We start from the raw sequence: 22,107 nt of genomic DNA, 5'->3' as shown, positions 1-22,107 counted from the left end.
TATTAAATACCAAAACAAACCCTTGGGAAGAGTCAGTTCATTTCTTAGTCTTATCTACTTTGTCAAGCCACCAAATTCATTGGTATGATAAAAGCTGTCAGACATCTAGTGCCTATCATAATTACCAGGAGCTGGTAATCTAGTTCTGACATCAATACACGCAGGGTGAAGCAAAGCTGCCTTGTTAACAGACCTTCAACAAATAATTTTCAAATATTTTTAGGATCTGCATATTCACTTCCATTTTTAAAAGCATATTTTATATCTATATGTATTTTAAACTGTCTTGCACTGTCAAACAGTTTCTTTACAAATTCACGTAATGAGGAACAGAAAACAAAGTGACTCTTTTTCATACTCAAATTACTTGAACTACACAAATAATTTTTATAAGTATGGCTAACATACAAGCAGCAGAATGACAAATGATAAAGCACTTGCTTAACACAACAGAAAATATGCATATAACCTGCCATGCAAAAACTTAGTTTCCAAACACAGAGAAGTTAGGTCATAGAATGGCCTGAGTTGAAAAGCCCAGAACCACATCCAGCCTGGCCTTGAATGCCTCCAGGGATGGGGCATCCACAACCTCCTTGGGCAACCTGTTCCAGTGCCTCACCACCCTCTGTGTGAAAAACTTCCTCCTAACATCTAACCTAAAGCTCCTGTCTCAGTTAAAAACCATTCCCCCTTGTCCTATCACTTGTAGTCCCTCCTCCTGTTTTTGCGCTCTCTTCAAGTACTGGAAGTCAAACCACTTCATTACATACACCTCACCATCACATAAGTGTGATGAGTAGGTACTATTGGATCTAGATAGCTAGCCCTATTTTTGTTTTAATAGACATACACAGAAATCAAGTTAAGTCTTATTTCATTGAAACAAGTCAGTCACATGAATTATCCAAATTTCCACAAAAGCACAAGATGCCTGTCTTTGCCACATAACATACTCTAAATCCTTCCACAAGTACAGAAATACACATTACACAAAGTATTTTTCCTGAAATAAGTTTGCAGTTAGACTTCTGCTTAGTTCTCTCACAAGTTCAGCGAGTTTCTTACATTGGCAGTACACATTACTTTATAGACATCTGACAAATGAAAAGATGTGAAAATTTTGTAGTGAAAGCAGACAAAACAGACATGTTTTGTTGTTCTTCCTTAGATTTTACTTACCAATATTAAGGAACCCACAGAAACCAAACCACGCTTTATTAACATTAAAAAACATGCAAATGCTTTTCTTCTAAAATTGATCAGGCAAAAACAAACAACAAAATTGACAAAACTCACACTCTCCCCTTCAAAACAAGAAATCAGCATATCTGGATTTAAAACCAGTACTCCTCTCAAGTCTGGTAACTGACCAAAATGACTTCAATACCATTAAATACTGATTTTTAAGAGAAAAAATTAGAACTATCTTTAGGACATTATACTACAGTTCCCATGAAGGAGTTATTTTTCTCCCTTCGAATGTTTTCAGTTACGCAGTGAGAAAGAACAAATCATGAAATTAAGTTTCCTTAGTAGCCTTTTGTTTTCTTACATTTAGTCTATTCTGACATTTTTCTCTCCACTAGAATAAAAACAGAGAAGAGGAGAATTAAAACTTGCTTTTAAATGTCGTAAATACTTTACCAGATAAGCAGAACTCTGAAATCAGCTATAAAGACACGCAAAAAGGATATGCTCATCTTCTCTACAAACTTATCGTGCTCATCTTCTGTTTTAGGAAATCTCTTAATGTCATTTTCTATGCATTGGATTTGTTTGTTCATTGAGTCCAGGTTGCTCTTCAGAGTTTTGTCTGAAACTAAGAAAAATAGTTAATAAGCAAAAAGATTCCATATTATGGTAAGAAAGAAAGAGTATCAGAAGGGGAAACAACAGCCATATAAATAGTCCTTTAAGCAGACAATTGTTTCTGAAATTCTGCTTATAAAAAAAACTCTACTGTTTACAAAAATAAGTTAAAATATCTTCTGTAGTATACCAAATCTTCGTACCTAGGATGGAAATGTCACCACTCAATTCTTCAATTAGTTCAAATGATTGATGTTCTATCCAAATTTAGTGGTAAAAATTCTAATATTTCATTCTTTTAAATCTAATTCAAAGATTAGAAAGTTGCTAAGGTTCAAAGAGATTTTACCTTATTAATGCTTGTACTTGCTTAAATGAATATCTTATTAATGCATGTACTTGATTACAAAAATGACTTAAGAAATAGATGTTAAAAAGATCAAATTTATTTATTTATTTAGGGAAATTAAACTGATTTCTATAAACCACAGTTTGTGAAACCCTCTGTTAACACCAAAGGTCGGTTTGAATAATTAAAGTCACTGACAATTCAGGAAAAAAAAGGAAAAAAAAGAAAAGGACTCACAGTATAGCACCAAAAGCTAAATAAAGGCTACACCAGAAAAACAGTGCTTTGTATGTAATATGCTATTCTACCATAAACTACTATTTGTATGCTTTGTATTAAACAACCAGTTTAACTGATTTAAGTGAATGTCTACATTCTATTCCTTTCAATCCATTTTGGGCATCCCAAGTTCTGCTATTTATTTCATCTACTTATTTCAAAAACCTCATATTTCCCATTATCACTATTAGTCTGTAATCCAACTTTGCCTGGCTTGTTTGTATAATGTGATATTGATATACATATGTTGTAACTCATTGTCCAACAGCTATGGCACGTGATATACCATGGTGCATATGTGCAAAAATCACAGAGAGCAAGGAATGCAAAGTAAGAGGAGCAAAAAAACTGCTAACACAATCTGGGTTTAATCACTACTGCAGCTAACAACAAAACTCACTAGACAAGCACTGAACAGTCTGATCTAGCAGATCTCTTTATGGGCTCTCTAGTTCTGACAGGAGTTTGGTCTTCCCAATTTAGTCAAGTGCAAGCCATGCTTCCCTTTTTTTTTTTTTTTTGTACTGAGAAGTGTGCAAATTCAAGAACAGACAAAGAGGAAGAAATAGGTACTATATTTTGTAGCTTTCACACCACAACTTCTTACTAATGGCTGGTATTAAGGAATTATTTGAGAAGCCACTTAAAGTGGTCTTCAAACTTTAATTAGTTTAACTACAGAAATTCTTTAATGCTTTAATTTCTTTAGTAAGTAACAGTCCATGAGAGTAATCTAGTCTATTCTCTAATTTTGCCCCCGATAATTACTTTGAGAAGTAGAACCTGCCATACTAAGTAGTTTTGTTTAAACTAGAATTCAAACTGTAGCTTTAAAAAGTAGTTTCAAAGTCTAAACTGCCATGACTTTGCTTATTGTAAGATAACTGCCAAATAAATCCTGAAAACCCTACGGGAAAATGTAGCCTATGTTCTAGCAGAGTGCAAGCCAATCCCAAATACCACTGAATCTCTAACAGAATCTTTTTTCAGAAATTGTACCTTGGAACTACTACACAAAATCAGTCTGTGAATTTTTTTTGCTTCTCCGTCTTCTTCACTGACATCTTGTCAATGAAGATGAATACTTCTGTTGAAAAGCTTTTAATTAGATGATGCCTAGGCTACCAACAATATGGTAATGCTATGTGCAAATACAGGAGCTTCTCTAGGGGAAAATGAGTCCTCCAGTACCTACATCCAGAAAAATACATTGAGAGATTTTCTGACATTTCATTATTGCAGTTTATGTGAATGAAAAGAATGACAGAAGTCACTATGCAGCGTAAGGCTGACTTTTGATTGTGATGCAAAGCGCCAGCTTTCAGATTCTGTTATGGAGAGAACAGTCACAGATGTAGGCATTAAATTTATCATGCCAGAAGGCATTGTCTGTTTCATATCCACTAACATGCCAGATTGGGCAAAATCTGTTTCAGCAATTTAAACTGTGCAAGGTAGAAAATACTGCAGATTTCTTTGTAAAGACTGTTTCTTCTACTGCAACAAACTATAAAACTTCCACTTGACAGAAAAATGACTACTACTTATGAGTATGTTTCAAATTGCTATATTTTAAAACAACAATGACACAGAATATTTTAAAATGTTTTTCTCACTCTAAATTTATGACAAGATCTCACTGAAATACCTCATAGACTTTCAAAAAATTGTACTTTCATGCAGTATTTGTAATAATATACTATGTAAAGTATATAAATGTTTGCAATCCACAGTGCTTCTTATTGCTGATGTCCTTCCTAGTGATGTCACAATTGGCAGAAGCATGTTAGCAAATTAAAGAAAGATATTTTTTATGTCTACATGAAGAAGAAATGTGTGCTCCTGTTATTAGTACTACACAGACATAACTCACCTCCCCCAAGGCCTGTTTCACTTGATTTTGCCTAGAATTCTCTGACTTATTTTTTTGTTTTCCTTGTTCAAATGAATACTTTTCCCCCACATGGTATACCTTGGTTTCAAACAATGAATTATGTCCATCGTGTACTGGGAGAGCAAACAACTTCTGAAAGGAACTTTAGTATCTGTATCAAATTCACTGTTAAGTTCTGCCCTTCGCTCAGAGCTTAGCTGTTTTCAGAAGTTCTACATAACTGCTGAGCTAACCTCCAAAAAAGTTGATATCAACACACTTTTTTTTTTTTTTTTTTTTTTTTGCTTTATCTGAATTATCAAGATCTTTTTCTACATCAAGCAACACAAATTGTATTGTATATGCAGGGGGAAAAAAAATCATGGAAACATAAAGTTAGCAAATTAACTGTAAAAAAAAAAAAAAAAAAAGACAAAGAATGACAGTGGTGGCTTAAATGCAGCTGGTATTTGAACCCAGATTTGACATAACAAATCAAAGCCATAGAATGGCTTGAGTTGGAAGGCAGCCATCCAGTTCCAACCCCCTGCTGCTCTGTCTGGTTGCCACTCACCATATCAGATCACCAGGGCCTCATTCAACCTGGCCTTGACCACCTCCAGAGGAATGTTTGATGTAACAGTTACATTTCTAAGATAATCAAAACTCTACAGTCACTTGCTACCAAAGAAAATTCAAACCTTAATTACAATTTAGAAAACACGATAATTGTTCAAATTACATTACTTAATGTATATAATAATGTCAAAAGACATTATTTATGATTTAAGTAATTTTAATCTTTTCACAGCCAGGCAACCAATGCACTGAGAAGCTCATTACATAATACATCAAAACTATGCAATAGTAAATGAAGTTTCCTAACATTTTCACTGAACAATACTGTCTGACCAAAAATGTAAGTGGCATTGTTGACTTGGTAGTATAATTGAACTGTACTTTTCACATGCCATCTGTGAACATTTCAAAGCATATTTATTTTTTCTCTATTGAATAAAAATCAAGTGTTAAAATGAGAAACATATTGTGCTTATACACACAAAAAGAAGTGTTTACTCTCAAGCAACCAGGCACACACTGAAGACCTAACATAGTAAACTAATCATCATGATTACAATGCTTAAACAATTTCTGATATGCAATTTCATCATCTCTTCACTATCCTGTGTTATTCCCACAATCTATTTCAGAAGAAGAGAAGTTACTTTATTACAGGTTTTCCCCCTCACTTTTTCTTAATAAACATCAGAACAGGAAAAATCCATGTGGATTATCAATGCTTACATGTTACATAATCCTGCAATCTAAAATGAAATGCTGCAAATATTTCATGTCAAACAGCTATTACCTCAAGGTGCTTTACCTACTTGCTTACCTTTACTTGCACTCTCAACATGCTGCAGTTCATCTGTGAATTTTAAGATATCTCGATAATTCTCCTCACACACTTCCGCCAGAAAGTGCAGTAAGGTTGTCTTCTGATCTGTTGATTTAGTATCTATAATCTGAGAAGTGAACACAGGAGGAAATAACAGGAAAAAAAATTACTATTTTTTTTAACCTTTTTTTTTTTTATCTGCCAGATTCATTTTATTTAAATTCATTAGCAAAAAGTTAAGTAAATCAGTGGCCTGTGAATTTTGAGCAGCAAACTTTTGCACTTCTTTGTTGCAAAAGTGTAAAAGGAATTTAACCCCATGTTGCATGGTTTTTGTTCTTGGTATCAATTCTTAAACCCGAAGACAGTATGTGATTTTGGCAATGGCAGTTCAAAATGATGTGATAAAAGAACTAAAAGCCCTGAACAGAGATTAAATGGAGCAGTTAAGTTCATTCCTTCAATGCCCTCACTGCCAGATTTCTAAAGCAATGTGTCTTACATGCTGAATGGTTGGACACAGGGCTAAGGTATTTGCTCTTTTACCAGTCATGTTAAAGGAACTTCTTGTAAAACCACAATTTTTACAGAAGAAAAAAATGTAGAGAATAACACTTGATCATAATCTATGGATTCAAACTTGAGTGGAATTTCCGACCAATTTAAAATGCACCCTACTGGAATACCAAATGACAACAGTCAAGCAAAGATAATCCTAACTGCCAGTAAATTGAATTCCGTAAGTAGGCTTTCATTTAAGAGAAGTTGCATGAGAATTATGTACATGATGAACCTAACTGCTGTTTTCACTCTCCTCTCAAGCGGACAGGCAATTTCCAGTGGTCTCAAATAAACAAGTGCTCTCGATGGTGATATGACTCTGCTCCCCTTATCCTAAGGGCATTACCTGCTAGAATCAACCTAGGATTTTTAAAGTGAATTTAAAGCCATGTTTAGCTTATCCATTTTCATGCAGATATAAGGAAAGAATGTATGAATTGATTGAAGAATCAGTGGAAGCAGATTATCTGTTATTTAAAGTTAGAGACAGTAGGTGCGTGGAAGAGTGAGCTAAGCATACTTCACTTCTTACAGAGAAGTACTATTACAGATGTATTTGTAAAGACCTTTAAACCAAACATTATTAACTCATCTACCACAGTTCTTATACAAAAAACAAGCTACAACATACACAACAAATGAAATCAAGGATTTATTTAAGAAGTGTACATAAATGTGTATAAAATCTCTTATTTGTTTTCTCATTCTGTAAATCACTAGAAGTTCTAATTCTATAATCCTCATGACAGGCTTGCCATTGATGTTCAATTTAATACAGGCCTTTCAGCTTTAAGGATTACCCTGTTAAGAATAAATGACTACAGTCCAAAAACAGGCTTTTAAAAATATAAGGTATTTAGACAATTAAGAATGCAATTTAAATCATACTGAATCAGTGATTAAGGATTAAACAATGCTCAGTAACGGTATGTAGTTAAAAGGTTTTAATACGTTACGTATATGAAGGGTTTTTCAACTTTAAAAAAAGATAGATTTAGTGTCTCAACATCTGTATGATAGAAAGAAATTGCATTTCAATTTTTCTGTGAACAAGAACTATGGGATTTGCATTTTTTCATCGTTCTGACTACATTAAGTGGATGAAACATTTTTTCCCCTGAAAGGACAAAGTCGCTTTACCTGTGGACAACAAATGCAATAAATATTGTCACCATCAGTAACAGTCAAAAGTTAATATTAGCATTTGCTAAGTTGTTTAAAACATCTAGTAAACAATCATTCAGATCTTAAGCAGTGCCAATACATATTGCATTTGTAAAATATTAGCAATGCATGTCACAGACTACAGGTATTCCAACTCTGTTTTTAAAGAAGACACTAACATAGATACTAAAATTTTTAAAAAATAACAATTTTGATCCTATGGCCTTTATCAGAGAAAGAACAAGGAAATGACACTTCTGATTAAGGAAGTCAGTAAATCAACATAGGTCTTAAGGAGTAGCTTCCTGCTGCATGTCAAAGCATGAATCTGAGTACTCAGTACTGAGATTCATTGTTTGGGAAGGGATTAAGACAAATAATACACGGAATTTGACACTTGCAAGCACAGCCACTCAAAAAAGATAATGTCACAATAATAAAATTTCCCTTTTAATTTAGTACATTGATAAAGCATTTCAAATGTGTAAATGGTATCATAATCAGGTTCAAGTTTTTTTCTTTTGTGTGTGTGTTCAGGCAAATCTTTCTTTCACTCAAATTTCTATCTAGTTTGACTTCACAGACATGTGAGGGTTCCTGTCCTTGAAAAGACAGTTGCTACTGAGGTATGGTTAAAAATAGTGGCTGGATTTTTGTTTGCTTCTAACTACGACCAGATGGGTTTAAGATGGTGCTTTTCTTCATTACACTCTATTAACAATTGTTAATAAGATTTCCATAAATCAAATGACCAGCTCTGACTATTTTAAGAATATCTAAAAAAAAAAAATAAAATAGAAAAACCTAGATCAATACTTGCCATTTATTAGTTACTTTTTCTTTCGGATCATATACTAAAACACTACATCTACTAAACAATTAATATTAATTCAAGAACGGCACAAAATTCTTATGGCTATCAGGTTTTGTTGACAAGTGAATTTATAAAGTTAGGGTACCTCATAATTAAAGCAAACTCTGCTTTCTACATGTATTTTATACACAGAAAATGTGTACACACAGACACATGTTATTCCCTGCACAGAGCCCTGTTTAACTTCTGGTTTTAAAATAATAATTTACAGCTCTCTTAATATGGTTCCACAGACAAGCAGAATGTCCACTGAAGTGGACAAAGCCTGCTTAGTACTTATATGCACTGCACTGTATGTATTACAGAGAATGTTTTAAATATTTACTCTAAACCTCACTGGGAAAAATAAGTGTTTCTGTAGGAAGTATGTCCTGCAAACAAAAAAAAAAATTAACAGATTCTATTTCTGAGGGCAAGACAAGTAGTCAACTTTTTTTTTTAATCTCAATTACTTTTAATGGAATTTAGCTGTAAGCACATATAGCTATACTTCAGCAATTACTCAGTTCAGTAGAGAACAATTTGTAGGATCTACGTTAGCTGTGTCAACATCTGTAGAATTTGCATTGAAAGCAATTCATAAGTCACCTGGAGTGCAAGAATACCTTCTTGAAGATATGCTATGCTCAAGTATCTCTCGAGATCACTCATTACTTCCCTTCCCCCTCAAGTAAAAAATATATTAAGAAACTGTTTAGTACTTGCAGATAATTTCCCTTTAGATTCAGACGCTGTGGGAAAAAGGCATTACTGGATTTATAAAAATACCTTAAATTTAGACACAGTTTAAAATATTCATTTATTAAAATGAAATTACTTCGCAGGTGAAGTTTTTTATTTTACCTAAAATTGGCAAAATCTGTTTATTAAACTACAGCAACAGACTCTCTCTGCTATCATATGTCAGATCAGACTTGTGTATTTGAAACGTTGTTGTCCCCCAAGGTTACTACACTTAGAGGGACACATCAAACTTCTCCAGGGCCCCAAACAGAGGCTTGAATAATGGGCCCTCAGATTACACCACACACAAAAACATGGCAAAATATGTTAACCTTTTTTTACATCTGTTTACAGATGTTTCATCATTGCATTTCCAATAAGTGCTTCATGAACTGATATATTCAAGTTCAGAACAATGTCTTACACATATTTTACCATTTATAGCAGCACTTCTTTGAAGTCTTGAATTGGCATTGTATCATATTTTGAAACCACAAGCGAATTTTAACATAGAATAACAACATCCAACTTTAATTCCAAATACTTATTTCTTGCTTGATGGATAGTAGGATGGAAGACAGAAATAACAGACAAGTAGCTAGAATATTTAAAATAAATTCTGTGTGTATACTATTGAAAAGACGACAGACAAATTCAAATTAAAAAGGTTGTTCCACTTTTACATCCCAGAAACACTCATTATGGTTACAGCATAACAACTGTCTTAAATCACCAGTGCAGTGAGTAGGTCAGTTACAGCAGGAGACCATCCTAGATCATTTTATCCTATATTTTTGGATCCATTATTAAAAACAGGCATATGTAAGTGAACAATATTGATTGTTTTTCCCTTCTTAGGGCTGTTTCTAATGTACTAAGAGCTTCAAGAATTCACACTCAGCAGTATTATAGCTTCATCTTACCTTGCAAAGAAATGTGATGTTAAAACCAAGAGACTGTTCATTTCTGCTGCCAGTGTTCATATAGTTTCCAAGGAGCAACACTAACTCCAAAAGCTTACTAAAGCTTTCACTCTTCCTCAGCTCTTCACAAGCTAGTGTAACTGCCATAATGCCAGGCTTGATATTGTTTATATGGTCTTCAAATGAAAGTTTGAAAAGAATTGCACTGAGACGTGACCTCAACATTTTCACTGAACTCATCTACAAAACAAAAAATATTAAATCAGAACATAAAAGAACATAAAGTTACTTGTGTAAAATAGCTTATATTGAAAAGTACTGGACAGTCAATTGGAAGACTACACGTTCTGTATGTTTTCATCATTTACACTGTATTTTCCAAGAAACTGTACCTGCACATACTCACTGGCAACAAATACACAATATCAAAATCCCTCCACACAGCACAGTAAATGTAAGCCAGTTCCACCTCTTAACAAGAAGCCACGATTAGCTTGAAGATGCATATGCTAAACTTATTGTCACAGCTCCAGTAAAGTCACCATTAGAATATAAGCTGCTCAGTTATTTCCAAAATAGTACAACAGTATCTCAGGTGTCTGTGCTAATACAAGCACAAATGTAAACATACAGACTGATTAAACTTGAGAATTGTATTTTTCATTTTCAGATTTTCTTACTGAGCTGATGCACAGTTCAAGTTACACACTGCCACAGGAGGAGCAGTGGGGGAGAAAAAAAGACGACAAATCCTTAGGGACCACCTCAGGGGTTCTCATCACTTAAGATCACGAGTGTAAATACAACACTACCTGCATTTCAATCCAGTATGTTTCTGTCCTTTTAAACAAATTTTGTCAAACTCTTCCCTGAGATATTATCCTCTGCTTGTAAGAGTAGAATAACACTAATTCCTTCCTGACATAAATGACACTGTAGTAAAGCTATGCCTGACACAGATGCTGAAAAGTATCTCAGATAGTAATTTGATTAGCTTAAATCCCCAAGACCAATTTCATTATTCTAAACACCAAAAATAAATCCTTCTCTTCCATATTTTCCACAAGTAATCAATATTTCCTTCTACTTAGCAATGGACTGTAATTGATAAAAGACATTTAGAAGATAAAGATAAATACTGAAAATTTTTAATCTACTTAAAAATTTTCATTTAAATGCAGGAATGATTACCTTCCAAATCTAAATCTTAATTTTAATTAGCAGAATACAGAAAGATTTCTCCCCCATTGCATTCACTATCAGTGGTGTTCCTGAAGGACTTTGTGCCCCTGAAAGAAAAGCTTGGTTATGTGACAAAATCACACATCACAGCTATCAAAACAAGGATTTTTATGTGCTGTTGTCTCTGTTGCGCAAACCTTTACCACAGCTCCTTGAGGAACCAAGATTTTTTTGTGAGGAAAAGAAATTAAGTGGAAGTGTTTCAGTATAAGCAGCATTTCTTCTTTCCTTCCCAGATTTTAAATACATCTCCATTATCAGAAATGTTTATTTGAGCCCGTGCAAGTCATACATTCCGCCTTGAGACAGTTTCCTAAGCATCTTGTATTTTAAAAACGTTATAATAAAAACTTCTGCCTTGAAAACGATCTACCTTCACTGAGATGCAGTAACCAAAGTCACAATTAATCACTTAATCTGCTTTAACCTTCAATCTACAATTTTTATTCAAAATGAGACTTAAATTGTCAAAAGCTTTAGATCATAAAAACAGTGTGGTTTTTTTGTTTGCTCTTTTTTGTTTTGTTTTTTGTTTGTTTGTTTTGTTTTTACTAAACTAGATGGTAAAACAGAATATGCCAATAAGCTCTGGGAAACTTAATCTCTTCATAAAGCAAGCATCCCCATTTTCATTTAGCAAATTCTTCTACTTACATTCCAGCAAATACTGAAAAAACTTCTCTAAGCTTTCCTCAAAAGAGCAAATCACAAAGAAACAATCCTGAAAATATGGATATTTTTATGATTTTGCCAACACGTTTCAGTGGAAAAAAAAAACAAAAAACAAAAAAAAACAAGAATCTTTTAGATTCGATGCAACAGCAGACAAGTCAGATAAATGCAAGATGCCATCTTTCTAAGATAACCAACAGGATACAGTCAACTCAGTGACTTTCCTCTAGATACATAATTTTCTGGGAAAGTCTGCTGGCAGAATTGCAGTGAATCATTGCAATAAGAAACCAATCATACTATCAGATAGAAGCAATGAGAAAGCACTAAGTACTAAATTTGTTGGATGCTCGATTAAAAAAATTAAACTACTCAACAACTGCAAAAACCCCAAGGCCATTATCTCAGATCAAGTGGCTTTCAGCTATCTATCTGCAAAACAAAATGACAAATTCTTACTCAGGTAAGAAGTGTACTCAGAACATCTACTTTCTACATATACTTAATATATACTACTTGGATCCTGGCAACTTCATTAATTTCTACATCAAGACAAAGCAAGAGAACAAGTTGTTCTAACATATGGTCTTCGGAATTAGAAGTAGAAAAAAACTTCTAAATAGTGCATAAAAAGTCTCCGACTGTTCTCATACACTCAATTATTATTATTTACATTTGATAACATAAAACTGAAAAGGGCTTTGCATTGTCATTTATATGTATTGTGCAGCTGTCTATTTTCCTTTTTTACTTTTTCCATGTCCCTATTAACATTAACCCACAGCATCTGTTCTTCTGCCTATAGCTGCTCAACTGCCATTTGGAACTTCTCTAAAGAAAAAAAGAGAAAATGGAAACAGAGGATTCTTGAAGGCGGACTGTGAGAGAGAAGAAACAGGAGATGAGATGGTGTTCAGGAACCTCTGACTGTATGTAAGGAAAGCAAATTTAACAGCAAAGGTGGGTAAACACTCAGCACAGCCCCGGCAGTAATTTACTATTACACATTACATAGCAGAATGATGGGAGGAAGCAGATGTACAGCATTCCACGCCAAAAATATCTCTATGTAAAAGCTAAAGAGAAAAACACAGTTAAACTGAATAAAAGAGAAAGGTTGAAGCTGAAGTAACAAGGAGGGTATGATGTTTATAAATAGAAATATACAGCAAAAGGAGGGATCAAGTTGGGAGAATTCAGTTATAAAGATCAAGGCTGCTGCAGTAAGAAACTGAGACGAGTGAAAACAAGAAATGTCTATAGTAATGCTTTAAGTCAAGATCATTAAACACAATTTTCTGAATTTATTTAGTAAAATAGTTAAATTAGTGGAATTCATAGAGAGTCATCTACCTCTACCTCGTGGGCTTTCATCCTGTATTTTCCTTAAGCATTTTAGATATTCTCCTTGTACAAAATCTATGCAATGCACAACTCGGTTCAGCCTATTTTTTTTACTTTTATTACATGCAAGGGCAAAGTAAGATAATATTCATTTTTTGCAGTCACTCCCTCTTAAGATCTGCTTTTTGCCATTTTGAAAGTAGGCACAATGCAGACAGTGCAATTGTTCTGACCTGTGTTCCTTCCCAGAGAACAGGAGCCCTTTCTGTTTTAGGGATTAAAGTACTACTGTCATTTCATCACATTGTTTTAGTCAGTAACGTCTGTTAAATGACAGGAGATAAAGTATTCCTCAAGAGGTTTTAAAAGCCCATACACTTATATTCAAAAAACATTATAATAAATATAAAAAATAAAACTGTTCCCCAAACATGCTTTTTTTTTCAGAAGCATGAGGAAATTTCATAGAATATAAACATATTCATACCAAACACATTCTACTAAATTTCTTTATCCTTGTCCTCAAATGTTTTAAATTATTTGTGAATGACAAAGTTTTAAAAATCAATAGCCTTGAATTTTTCAAAAGAACTCATTAATACCTTTCATTTTTTAATTTCTCTAAAAAAAAAATAAAAATAAAAATCTAATTAGGTCATGTCATGTTCCCTGCATCCAAACAAATCATACCAAAGACACTTCTGAAGCTAACTTCAGAAGTATCAGCTATTTCATTCCCTTCTTTTAAGGACCTCTGTTTCAATATATTTTACTTTATAGGACACCGAGCTGATCATCCTTAATGTAATCTTTTAGAATAACAAAACTGGAGTGAAAAGGTCAACTAATTTGTTAAGTCCATATAATATCTTTGGAAGACCAACAGCAAAAAGAGTCTTTCAAGTCCTAGCTTAGTACTCACTTACAAACAATTACCTACCAACAAGTATTCAGTAATTTATGCAGTCTTTCAAGTCCTATTTAATATTTGGTATCACACAATCATGTACCAGCACATATTTGGTAGTTTATGCAAATTGGATAATTTTATTCAGAGACTGGTTCTAGTCATTATAATATCTTATATTTCAATTTTTGTAATAGATATATGCACTGAACAAATAGAAAAAGCAAGAGAATAATCTTCAGTTTCAATTATGATAAAAATTTATGCTTCTAGAGCCATTTCAGGAATTCATATGTGTTCATATACACGCAGTACATATTTACATATAGTATCCTGAAGTGGTAGTTACCCACACATAACATTGAGTTCAACTCCTGAAAAAGCTTTCTGTTGAGCAAAATAAGATTATAATAGATAATATAGCTTCTCACACCAAGAAATCTTTCCTCCCCTTAACAGTGATGTATGTATACTCTTATATTATGGGCATATTATCTCTTTCAGCTGTTCAGTTTTCAATACAGCAAAATAAATTTACCAAAGTTGTCAGTGCCACGGAGTAAATGGATCTTTTATGAACACTCAAAGTTCACCTTCTTAAACAGTTAGGAAGAACACTCCAAATTCAATAGACAAAAAAGCCTTTCACACAAAACACTGTATAAGAATAAGACAAAAGACTTGGTATGGCAGAAATAGCTGTTCCTCTCCATTATGTGCTATACTTCCTACCAAAAAAAACCCCCAGTATTTGTATTTTAAATTGTTGCTGATCAATAAGTATTGTGCATGAAGAAAATGTTGATATAACACTAACCAAAATACTTTAAACCTCCTTTTTGCATCTACTTGATACAATAATTCTCTCCAGTTAATTAGTGCAGTAATACATACCATGATTATAAATTGTTCTGACTCAGCAAGATCATTATATTCATCCTTCAATGCAGCTAAGGCATTAATTTCTTCCTGTTCAGGAAGATTCTTCATTACAGCCTAAAACAAAAATACATTATATTAAACTTGGTATAATGAATGAGCTATGATCTTCAAACAACACACTAAAAATAACATAACATAGAAATGCACAAGAAAATTATTCTTTTATTTACATAGCTTAGACGCTATATAAACTTAAAATCAAACCAATAATTAATACATACCTCTGATACTGTCTTCAATTTGAAGAATGCCCTCTCAGTATTAAAAAGGTACAGAAAAAATTCTCAGCTACTGTCAAACTCTGAAGAGTTATTCTTTATCTGCCAACCTTTTTGCCCTCACAATTTACTCATTGCCCTCATATACTGCTCATTAAACATCGAGCAAGAAAAAAGCATCAAGCTACACATAACCGCGTAAAAACAATCTTTAATTCTTATTCAAAATACCTGCACACAATAAACAAGGACAATCTCAAGATTGGACAAATATTCTGGAAGGTGAAATCAGCTTTCAACATTTTTGAAGACATGAACTCAGCAGAGTCCATATTCCTCAAAATCACGTAACAAAACAGACTTTTAACTCCTGTGTCCCACCCATCTTGGTCCTCAAAGATAGGAGAGGAAAGGAATGGGTCATAGTTCTGACTGCATTCTAGTCCTTCGAACATTTGAAAATGAATTCTGAGAGGATGTGCTCCATTGCACTTCCAAGGTTTGAAGTCAGATCACTGTTCTCTTCAATGCAGAACTCAGCCATAAACAAATGATCAGTGCAATGCAAACTACATGCTTTGGCAAACACACATCAAATCAAAAGCACTGCCCAAAAGGGTTTGCAGAGGGAGGAAAATGTTTTTCTGTTTGTTTGTTTAAGTCTGACATTTAAAGGCCAATGCTTTCACTTACTTCTTAGTTAAAATACCTACAATTCTGCTAAAAATGGTATTTTACAAGAGTATGCTTAGAAAATGTACTCTTCCAAAGACAATAAGAATGAATAATGAGTTTTCCTAGTATGCTGTTCTCACAGAACTGCACTGTCATCATTGATCATGTACACAACCTGCTTAATCCAATAAATTTTACTAACTACAATAATGTAAGATCAAAAAGTAGCAAGAAACAAGTACTTCAAAGGAAAGAGCAGTTGTCTGTATGCTCAGTTATGCAATCACAGAATCAAAATTGGAAAAGACCTCCAAGATCATCTACTCCAATCTGCTACCTATCACCAATATTTCCTGACTAAAACACATCTGAACATTTCTTGAACACTTTCAAAGACAGTGACTTAACCACCTCCCTGTGCAGTCCATGCATTCCAGAGCCAACCACTCCTTCTGAGAAGAAGTTTTTTCTAATATACAAACTGAACCTTTAGATTTCACCACTGTGATACTCAGAATAAAGCATTTTCTGCATGAGCATTTTCATGAAGTTCAAGTTTAGTTAAGCATGAAAGAAAGCTAGGTTTGCTTTGAAGAAGTTTTCCAATTAGTAATACTGAAGACCATTAAACCGGTAAATTAGTTACTGAGTCACTTAATTGGAAGATAAGAACAAAAATAAAGCAGAACAAAAATCAGATAGATAATAGAGCCCCTCTACTCCGATACATTTCTAAAATTGTCCTTGGAAACAGAGAAGCAACCTCCTTGGGGTCATCAAGTAAGTCTCCTTGTCTTAGAAGTAACTCTGACAGATCAATTACTCATAAAAATGGATCAACTGCCAAATAAAAGTAATTTAAACTTACTACATGAGTCTAACGCCTCATTTTTTGGACCATTCTAAGCAGTCAAGTTAGTGGCATGGCTGCACTCATGACAAATTCATACACGTGTATTCTGTGGTCAACATTGCCTTTTACTTAAGTACTGCCATTTTTCTCCCCAGTGCTTATACATATCTCTCTTCTTTCAGTATATTTATAATTTAGTCAGATACCCTCTCAGCTATTTATATTGCTAATCTAATCAAGCCAGTCTTTTCTAGCTTCCTCCTGTAAACTGTTTCTCCATTGAAACTACTTAAGATGATTGAGCAAAGTTCAGCTTCTCCATTTTAAATTCATTTCTGAAAAATATATTAAGTATTTTAGATAACGTGTTGGGTGTGCATTATTCATAAACATAAGAATTACCTACAGAAATTGACTGATAGACCTTACAATCACATTTGTGCATTTCGCGCTGCACACAATTTGGGTGGTATGAAGTTTATTTTCTTGTGACCAAAAACTAACGCACCAATATAGTAGCTAACGTTGAACAGCGCTTTTGCAGCTTAAAGGTCTTCTTGATTTTTCACTCTGCCCACGCAGCAAGCAGATCAAGGATAGGCTAGAGGTATTCATGCTGGTTTTTCAGTATTACTAATCATACAGGCTTCTCAAGCAATCTGATATCCTGGATCCTAACAGCAAGACTTCCTCCTTATTTTTATTAATTTCTAAATACATCAACTATGCTAAAAAGGTTATTTCAGATGAAATACAAATGAGATTCTTTGCTATTCAATTTGTGTTTTTGTGTGTTAGGTAGTATAGGTCAGAAGATGACACTGAGAAAACAAAACATTATGCGCTCCTGGGCATGCACTTCGAAGTCTATGAGACTTACGATTCTACGACCTCAGTAATTTAAGGTTTATGAGTGAGAAAACTCTTCCTTTAGAGCCTCAGGAGAAAATACCTCCAGAAGCGCAGAAGAAGCTTGGTGTCAGACAAAACTGAAGATTACAGTCAAATTAAGTTAATTTGATAAATTCAATTTATACTGTATGTTTGGAAATGCAGTAGAGCTAATTCTGTTTTTAACAAAATCCATGCTAAAGTTTGACTAAATTATGAATGTTAACTGTGTAAACAACAGGCAATTTAGTTTAGCCCAGTCTCCATAGAACAATCATTTTCCAGGATCAAGAAAGGAGGAAAACACTCATTTAGAAAGCCTTAAGGGAACAGGAACGGGGACACAAGCAGGTGCACTGGAGGATGAAAGGACAAACAGCAGCCCAGCACATATGCCAGAAAAGCATCACTTAGAGAAGACTGGATCAGCTAACAGCTACAAAATCATGAATCTGCATGGGATATTAAAAAATGAATTAAACACTACTATCATTGGTGAGGTACATCTACACATTGCCTTTCAGGTTTTGCTACACTGCCACTTCCAAAAAGATTGCTCTTCTCCTGCTGTGGGGAATCTAAAGAGATGTTAAGAAGCTGAGAAATTTCTCTCTGGCTGAGAAATTTTGGCCTAAAAGATCAAATGACATCAGCAAGCAAAAGTTTTTAAAGAAGCATGATGAAACTTCATTAAAGGCTAGTTTAAACTATGTGAATTGTCTCAAGTTCAAAAGCTAGTATCAGAGATTTCCTTTTGAAAGAGAAACTTCATAAAGCGAGAAATTAAAAGGTACTATTAGCAAAAAATCTTTGTGAAAAACAGTTTTACAGCTCTATATAACCATATACAAAAATAGAATAAAAACAAAACATTACGTTCAAGAGAAGCATTTATAGCTGACACCTGGAAAACACTACACTATTTTTACTTTTGAATTCTTACATTTTTACATAATTACTACATGTACAGTAAGCAATAAACAGAAACTAGCCATTGTTCACATACCTGAACAAAGGTTTCAGTCAGCTTCTCTTCATTAACCTCTAAAATGATGTTTTTTATTTCTTCATAAGGCATACGTAGAGAACCCAAAAATATTGCTGAAATTCAGTAATAATTAGAGTCAAAAAGACAGATTTAAGAATGCGAATTTTAATTCTAGCAAATCAGTCACCCTGATTCAAATTAAGATAACTCATACTGAAAGTCTCCTATACAAAAACAAACACTACATGAAACACATTTCTATTCAAATTATAATTTATCTTATTTCTCAGAAATGAAATCATGACAAGAGTTAACTGTTTAAGTAGCCTCAGGTGCTCCTTGGTGGTGTCACTCATCTGTTCATCTGTTAAAATTAAGTTCCAGTATTATAACATATTTGTATTACAATTAGAAGATTTGTTCAGCCATTTGAAGATTTGTGTCCATTATGTTTATCAAACTATAATCAATTCCCAGAATAATTTGTAGAATATTCACATAATATTCCTTTAAAAAAAAAAATCCTTATCAAAAGCAAAGAAACAAAACAACCTAAGTCCTTATAAAAGAGGCTATACGTATTGTATACACTTCAAAGATGGATTTCTGAAAGTAATCTGATCTCCAGCTATTACAACATCTCAACAAAGTCCTGTTCTAAAAACACGAAAACATCCCTAACACAGACAGATTAACATACTGTTTTTCATAAAGTGCTGTATATTCCATCCCACTACTACAGTTGACTTCTATGCAACCATATTTTCAATTCCTGGTTTGAATTTTTATATCACTCATGTCATAGCATATTTTCTGCTTCGGGAAGTTTATTCAGGAAGACGGTAATAAACAATGCAGAGATTTGCTTTTACATACTTGATTTGCCACAAGTTTGGCAATATCCTCTTTAGAAGTTCAGCTGCTATCATGCTCTTTCTGCACTGCTCTAACCGAAGAATTATTAAGAACTATCAAAGCTGTGAGCTGAGAGGCCATAACCCAAACCCTACCAATGCTGACTTTGCTGAATCAGTGACTATAATTTAATTATACTTCCTGTCTAAAGGAATTATAGAAAGAATCACTTCTCAGTACAAAACCAATGTAATTCATTAAGACATTTAAGTCCACAACATTTTTTGTTACATTTAGGCTTTCCAAAGTTGTATAATGCATTTAAATCATACATGTAACAAAACTTTGCTGAGCTAAAATGTTAAAAAACAATCCATAATGCATATTTTAAGAAAAATATTGTAGGCATAAACAAAGGAAGAAGACTTAAGAATAGCCACGTAGACAAGATAATTACATATTCAGCTGAAACATTTGACATCACTTACATAAGTTTTGTGAAGTTTTTCCATCCAAAACTCTTAATACTTTGTTCTTTTTCTTTGACTGTTCTGTTTTCTTTTCTTCTTGTTTTTCTACTGCCTTTTTAGCTGGGGAAAAAAAAACAAACACCACAAAAGGTATTTATTAAATATTACAATTCTTAAAAGACAAGAGCAACTTAGCCAGAAAGCCATAATACTACATTCGTAATAATCAGCTCAAGGAAAAGTGAATCCTTTGCCTCGATGTACTGTAAAATGCATAAAGAATCAAATAATATCAATTTATAAAATTAGAAGTAAAATAAATTTTTATACGCCATTTTTGTGCGCACTATCAAATTGTTGCTTATTTTAACCCACACGTTCTGCTATCTTAAGCTCCAGTTTATTGCGAACATCTTTAAAAATGCATCAAATAGGTATTACCTCAAAGCACGAGTGCCCTCTGTTGAAACAGAAATACCATTTGAAGATCTTCATTCAAAACCAGTAAGATAAAGTATTTGTTATTTATCACACTATAAACCTGCAGAGGTAGGTTTCTACTAGCTGCTTTCTTGTCATTTTTAAAGAGCAAAACAAAACACAAAATAGAAGCTTTGTATTCCATACTTAAAACTACACAGAAATCAACATGGTAAGAAAGTAACTAAAAGGTACGCTAGATTTTCTGCATAATTCAACACATTTCTGGGTTTATACCACTTGAATAATTAGTTGACCTTGGGCATTTTCATACCAGCATAAGCTAAACTAGACCAAGACAGTTACCTCATCTCCAGCTATCTCTAAACAGCCTAAGGCAGAAAAAGCTAAAAAGAAAAGACAACTCTACAATAATGCACTGCTTGCTCTTCACTGCCCCCTGCTATTATTCTGCATGCACGTATATCAACAGTTTTTTCATAAAACCATGACAACTTATGACCAACTTGATTTATATTTGAACAAGAACAGAGCTACACAACAACTATTTTTTCAATCTCGTAGGCAGACAATACTCAAAACTCCCACCAGCACCGACCTGTTAACTATAACATGCTACAGTTCAAAACCCTTAAGTGACCCTCTATAAATTAACCCAACACTTATCACTACTTTTTCCCTTGGTTAAACAAGAAAATAAAACTAGGTACTCAACAGCCAGTTGTGAAACTAGCAGCCACAATTAGAACACACAAGACCAAACCTTCAACAATTTTGTAATAAACAGCTACTCTTATGTGCTTCAGCCTGAAGGGCTGTAATACAATCCCTATATAAATACTTGATATCTAGGTTTGATTAAAACTTTGTAATTTGGAAAAAAGATTAAAGATTAAATCTTTCCAAAGGAACTAATCGTTTCAAGCACGTGATTAAGAACTTGTATTTGCCTTTATACCAAGTCACAAAAAACAAGGAGAAATACCTAAATCAACGCTTACTTGACTGCAAAATTGCAACTCAGCATCAACACCAATCTTACCAACTTAAGAGTTACAAGAGACATAAAATTACTAGAAATTCTTCTATGCGAAGAACGCAAATGAGATTGACTCATGCTGGGAAGTAGATTAAACACCAGAGTGCCAACAAAAGCCACACCTTTCCTGTTCATAGTGGCTCTTTCTCCCCCCTGATCATGTAGTCCATTTTAGCAGTAGATGACTGCAGCACAATCATGAATTATAGAATTCAGAAAAATAACTGAATGAAGTAATGCTACTTGATAAGTTTTAGAATCAAAATACTACTAATGGCCAATCTCTCAAATCTTTTCAAGAATCCCTTTCAACATAAGATCCAGCCAAAGGAAGAGCTGAATAAGAATTTTATAGCAGTTAATACAGGGTAGCTCAAAAAAGTAAAATTAAAAAAAATATATAGAAGCTAAAACACCTGTTTTACTTCTAGAGACATTGTGATTTAGTGCACTGCTTATTTGTCAGAGCCCTTCCATAAAGGCAATGATTTGAATTTTCATTCAAAATCAGCTTGTTTTCAAGACAACGTCTTACAGACAGCACCCATAGATAATGACATTCACAAACCCAGCTTCCCATAACAAATTCAGTTACACTTCACAAAGAGGGTAT

At 33.6% G+C, this 22,107-nt stretch overlaps 1 protein-coding gene across 1 annotated transcript in view; it reads right to left on the bottom strand.

Moving 5' to 3' along the window:
* The window catches only part of DIAPH2 (diaphanous related formin 2), a gene marked incomplete at both ends in the record, with an annotated part of 142,713 nt that overhangs the window by 61,839 nt on the left and 58,767 nt on the right, over positions 1 to 22,107 (bottom strand). Inside the window, 6 exons of the mRNA XM_079541832.1 lie at positions 1,683 to 1,822; positions 5,710 to 5,839; positions 9,958 to 10,197; positions 15,017 to 15,118; positions 18,708 to 18,802; positions 20,033 to 20,134. Of these exons, the coding sequence (XP_079397958.1) occupies positions 1,683 to 1,822; positions 5,710 to 5,839; positions 9,958 to 10,197; positions 15,017 to 15,118; positions 18,708 to 18,802; positions 20,033 to 20,134 (809 nt within the window). The remainder of the gene's footprint in view (positions 1 to 1,682; positions 1,823 to 5,709; positions 5,840 to 9,957; positions 10,198 to 15,016; positions 15,119 to 18,707; positions 18,803 to 20,032; positions 20,135 to 22,107) is intronic.

The sequence above is a fragment of the Tetrao urogallus genome (genome assembly GCF_951394365.1).
Source record: "Tetrao urogallus genome assembly, chromosome: 13".
In the NCBI taxonomy this organism is placed as follows: domain Eukaryota; kingdom Metazoa; phylum Chordata; class Aves; order Galliformes; family Phasianidae; genus Tetrao; species Tetrao urogallus.
This window is presented reverse-complemented; position numbering and strand designations above follow the sequence as displayed.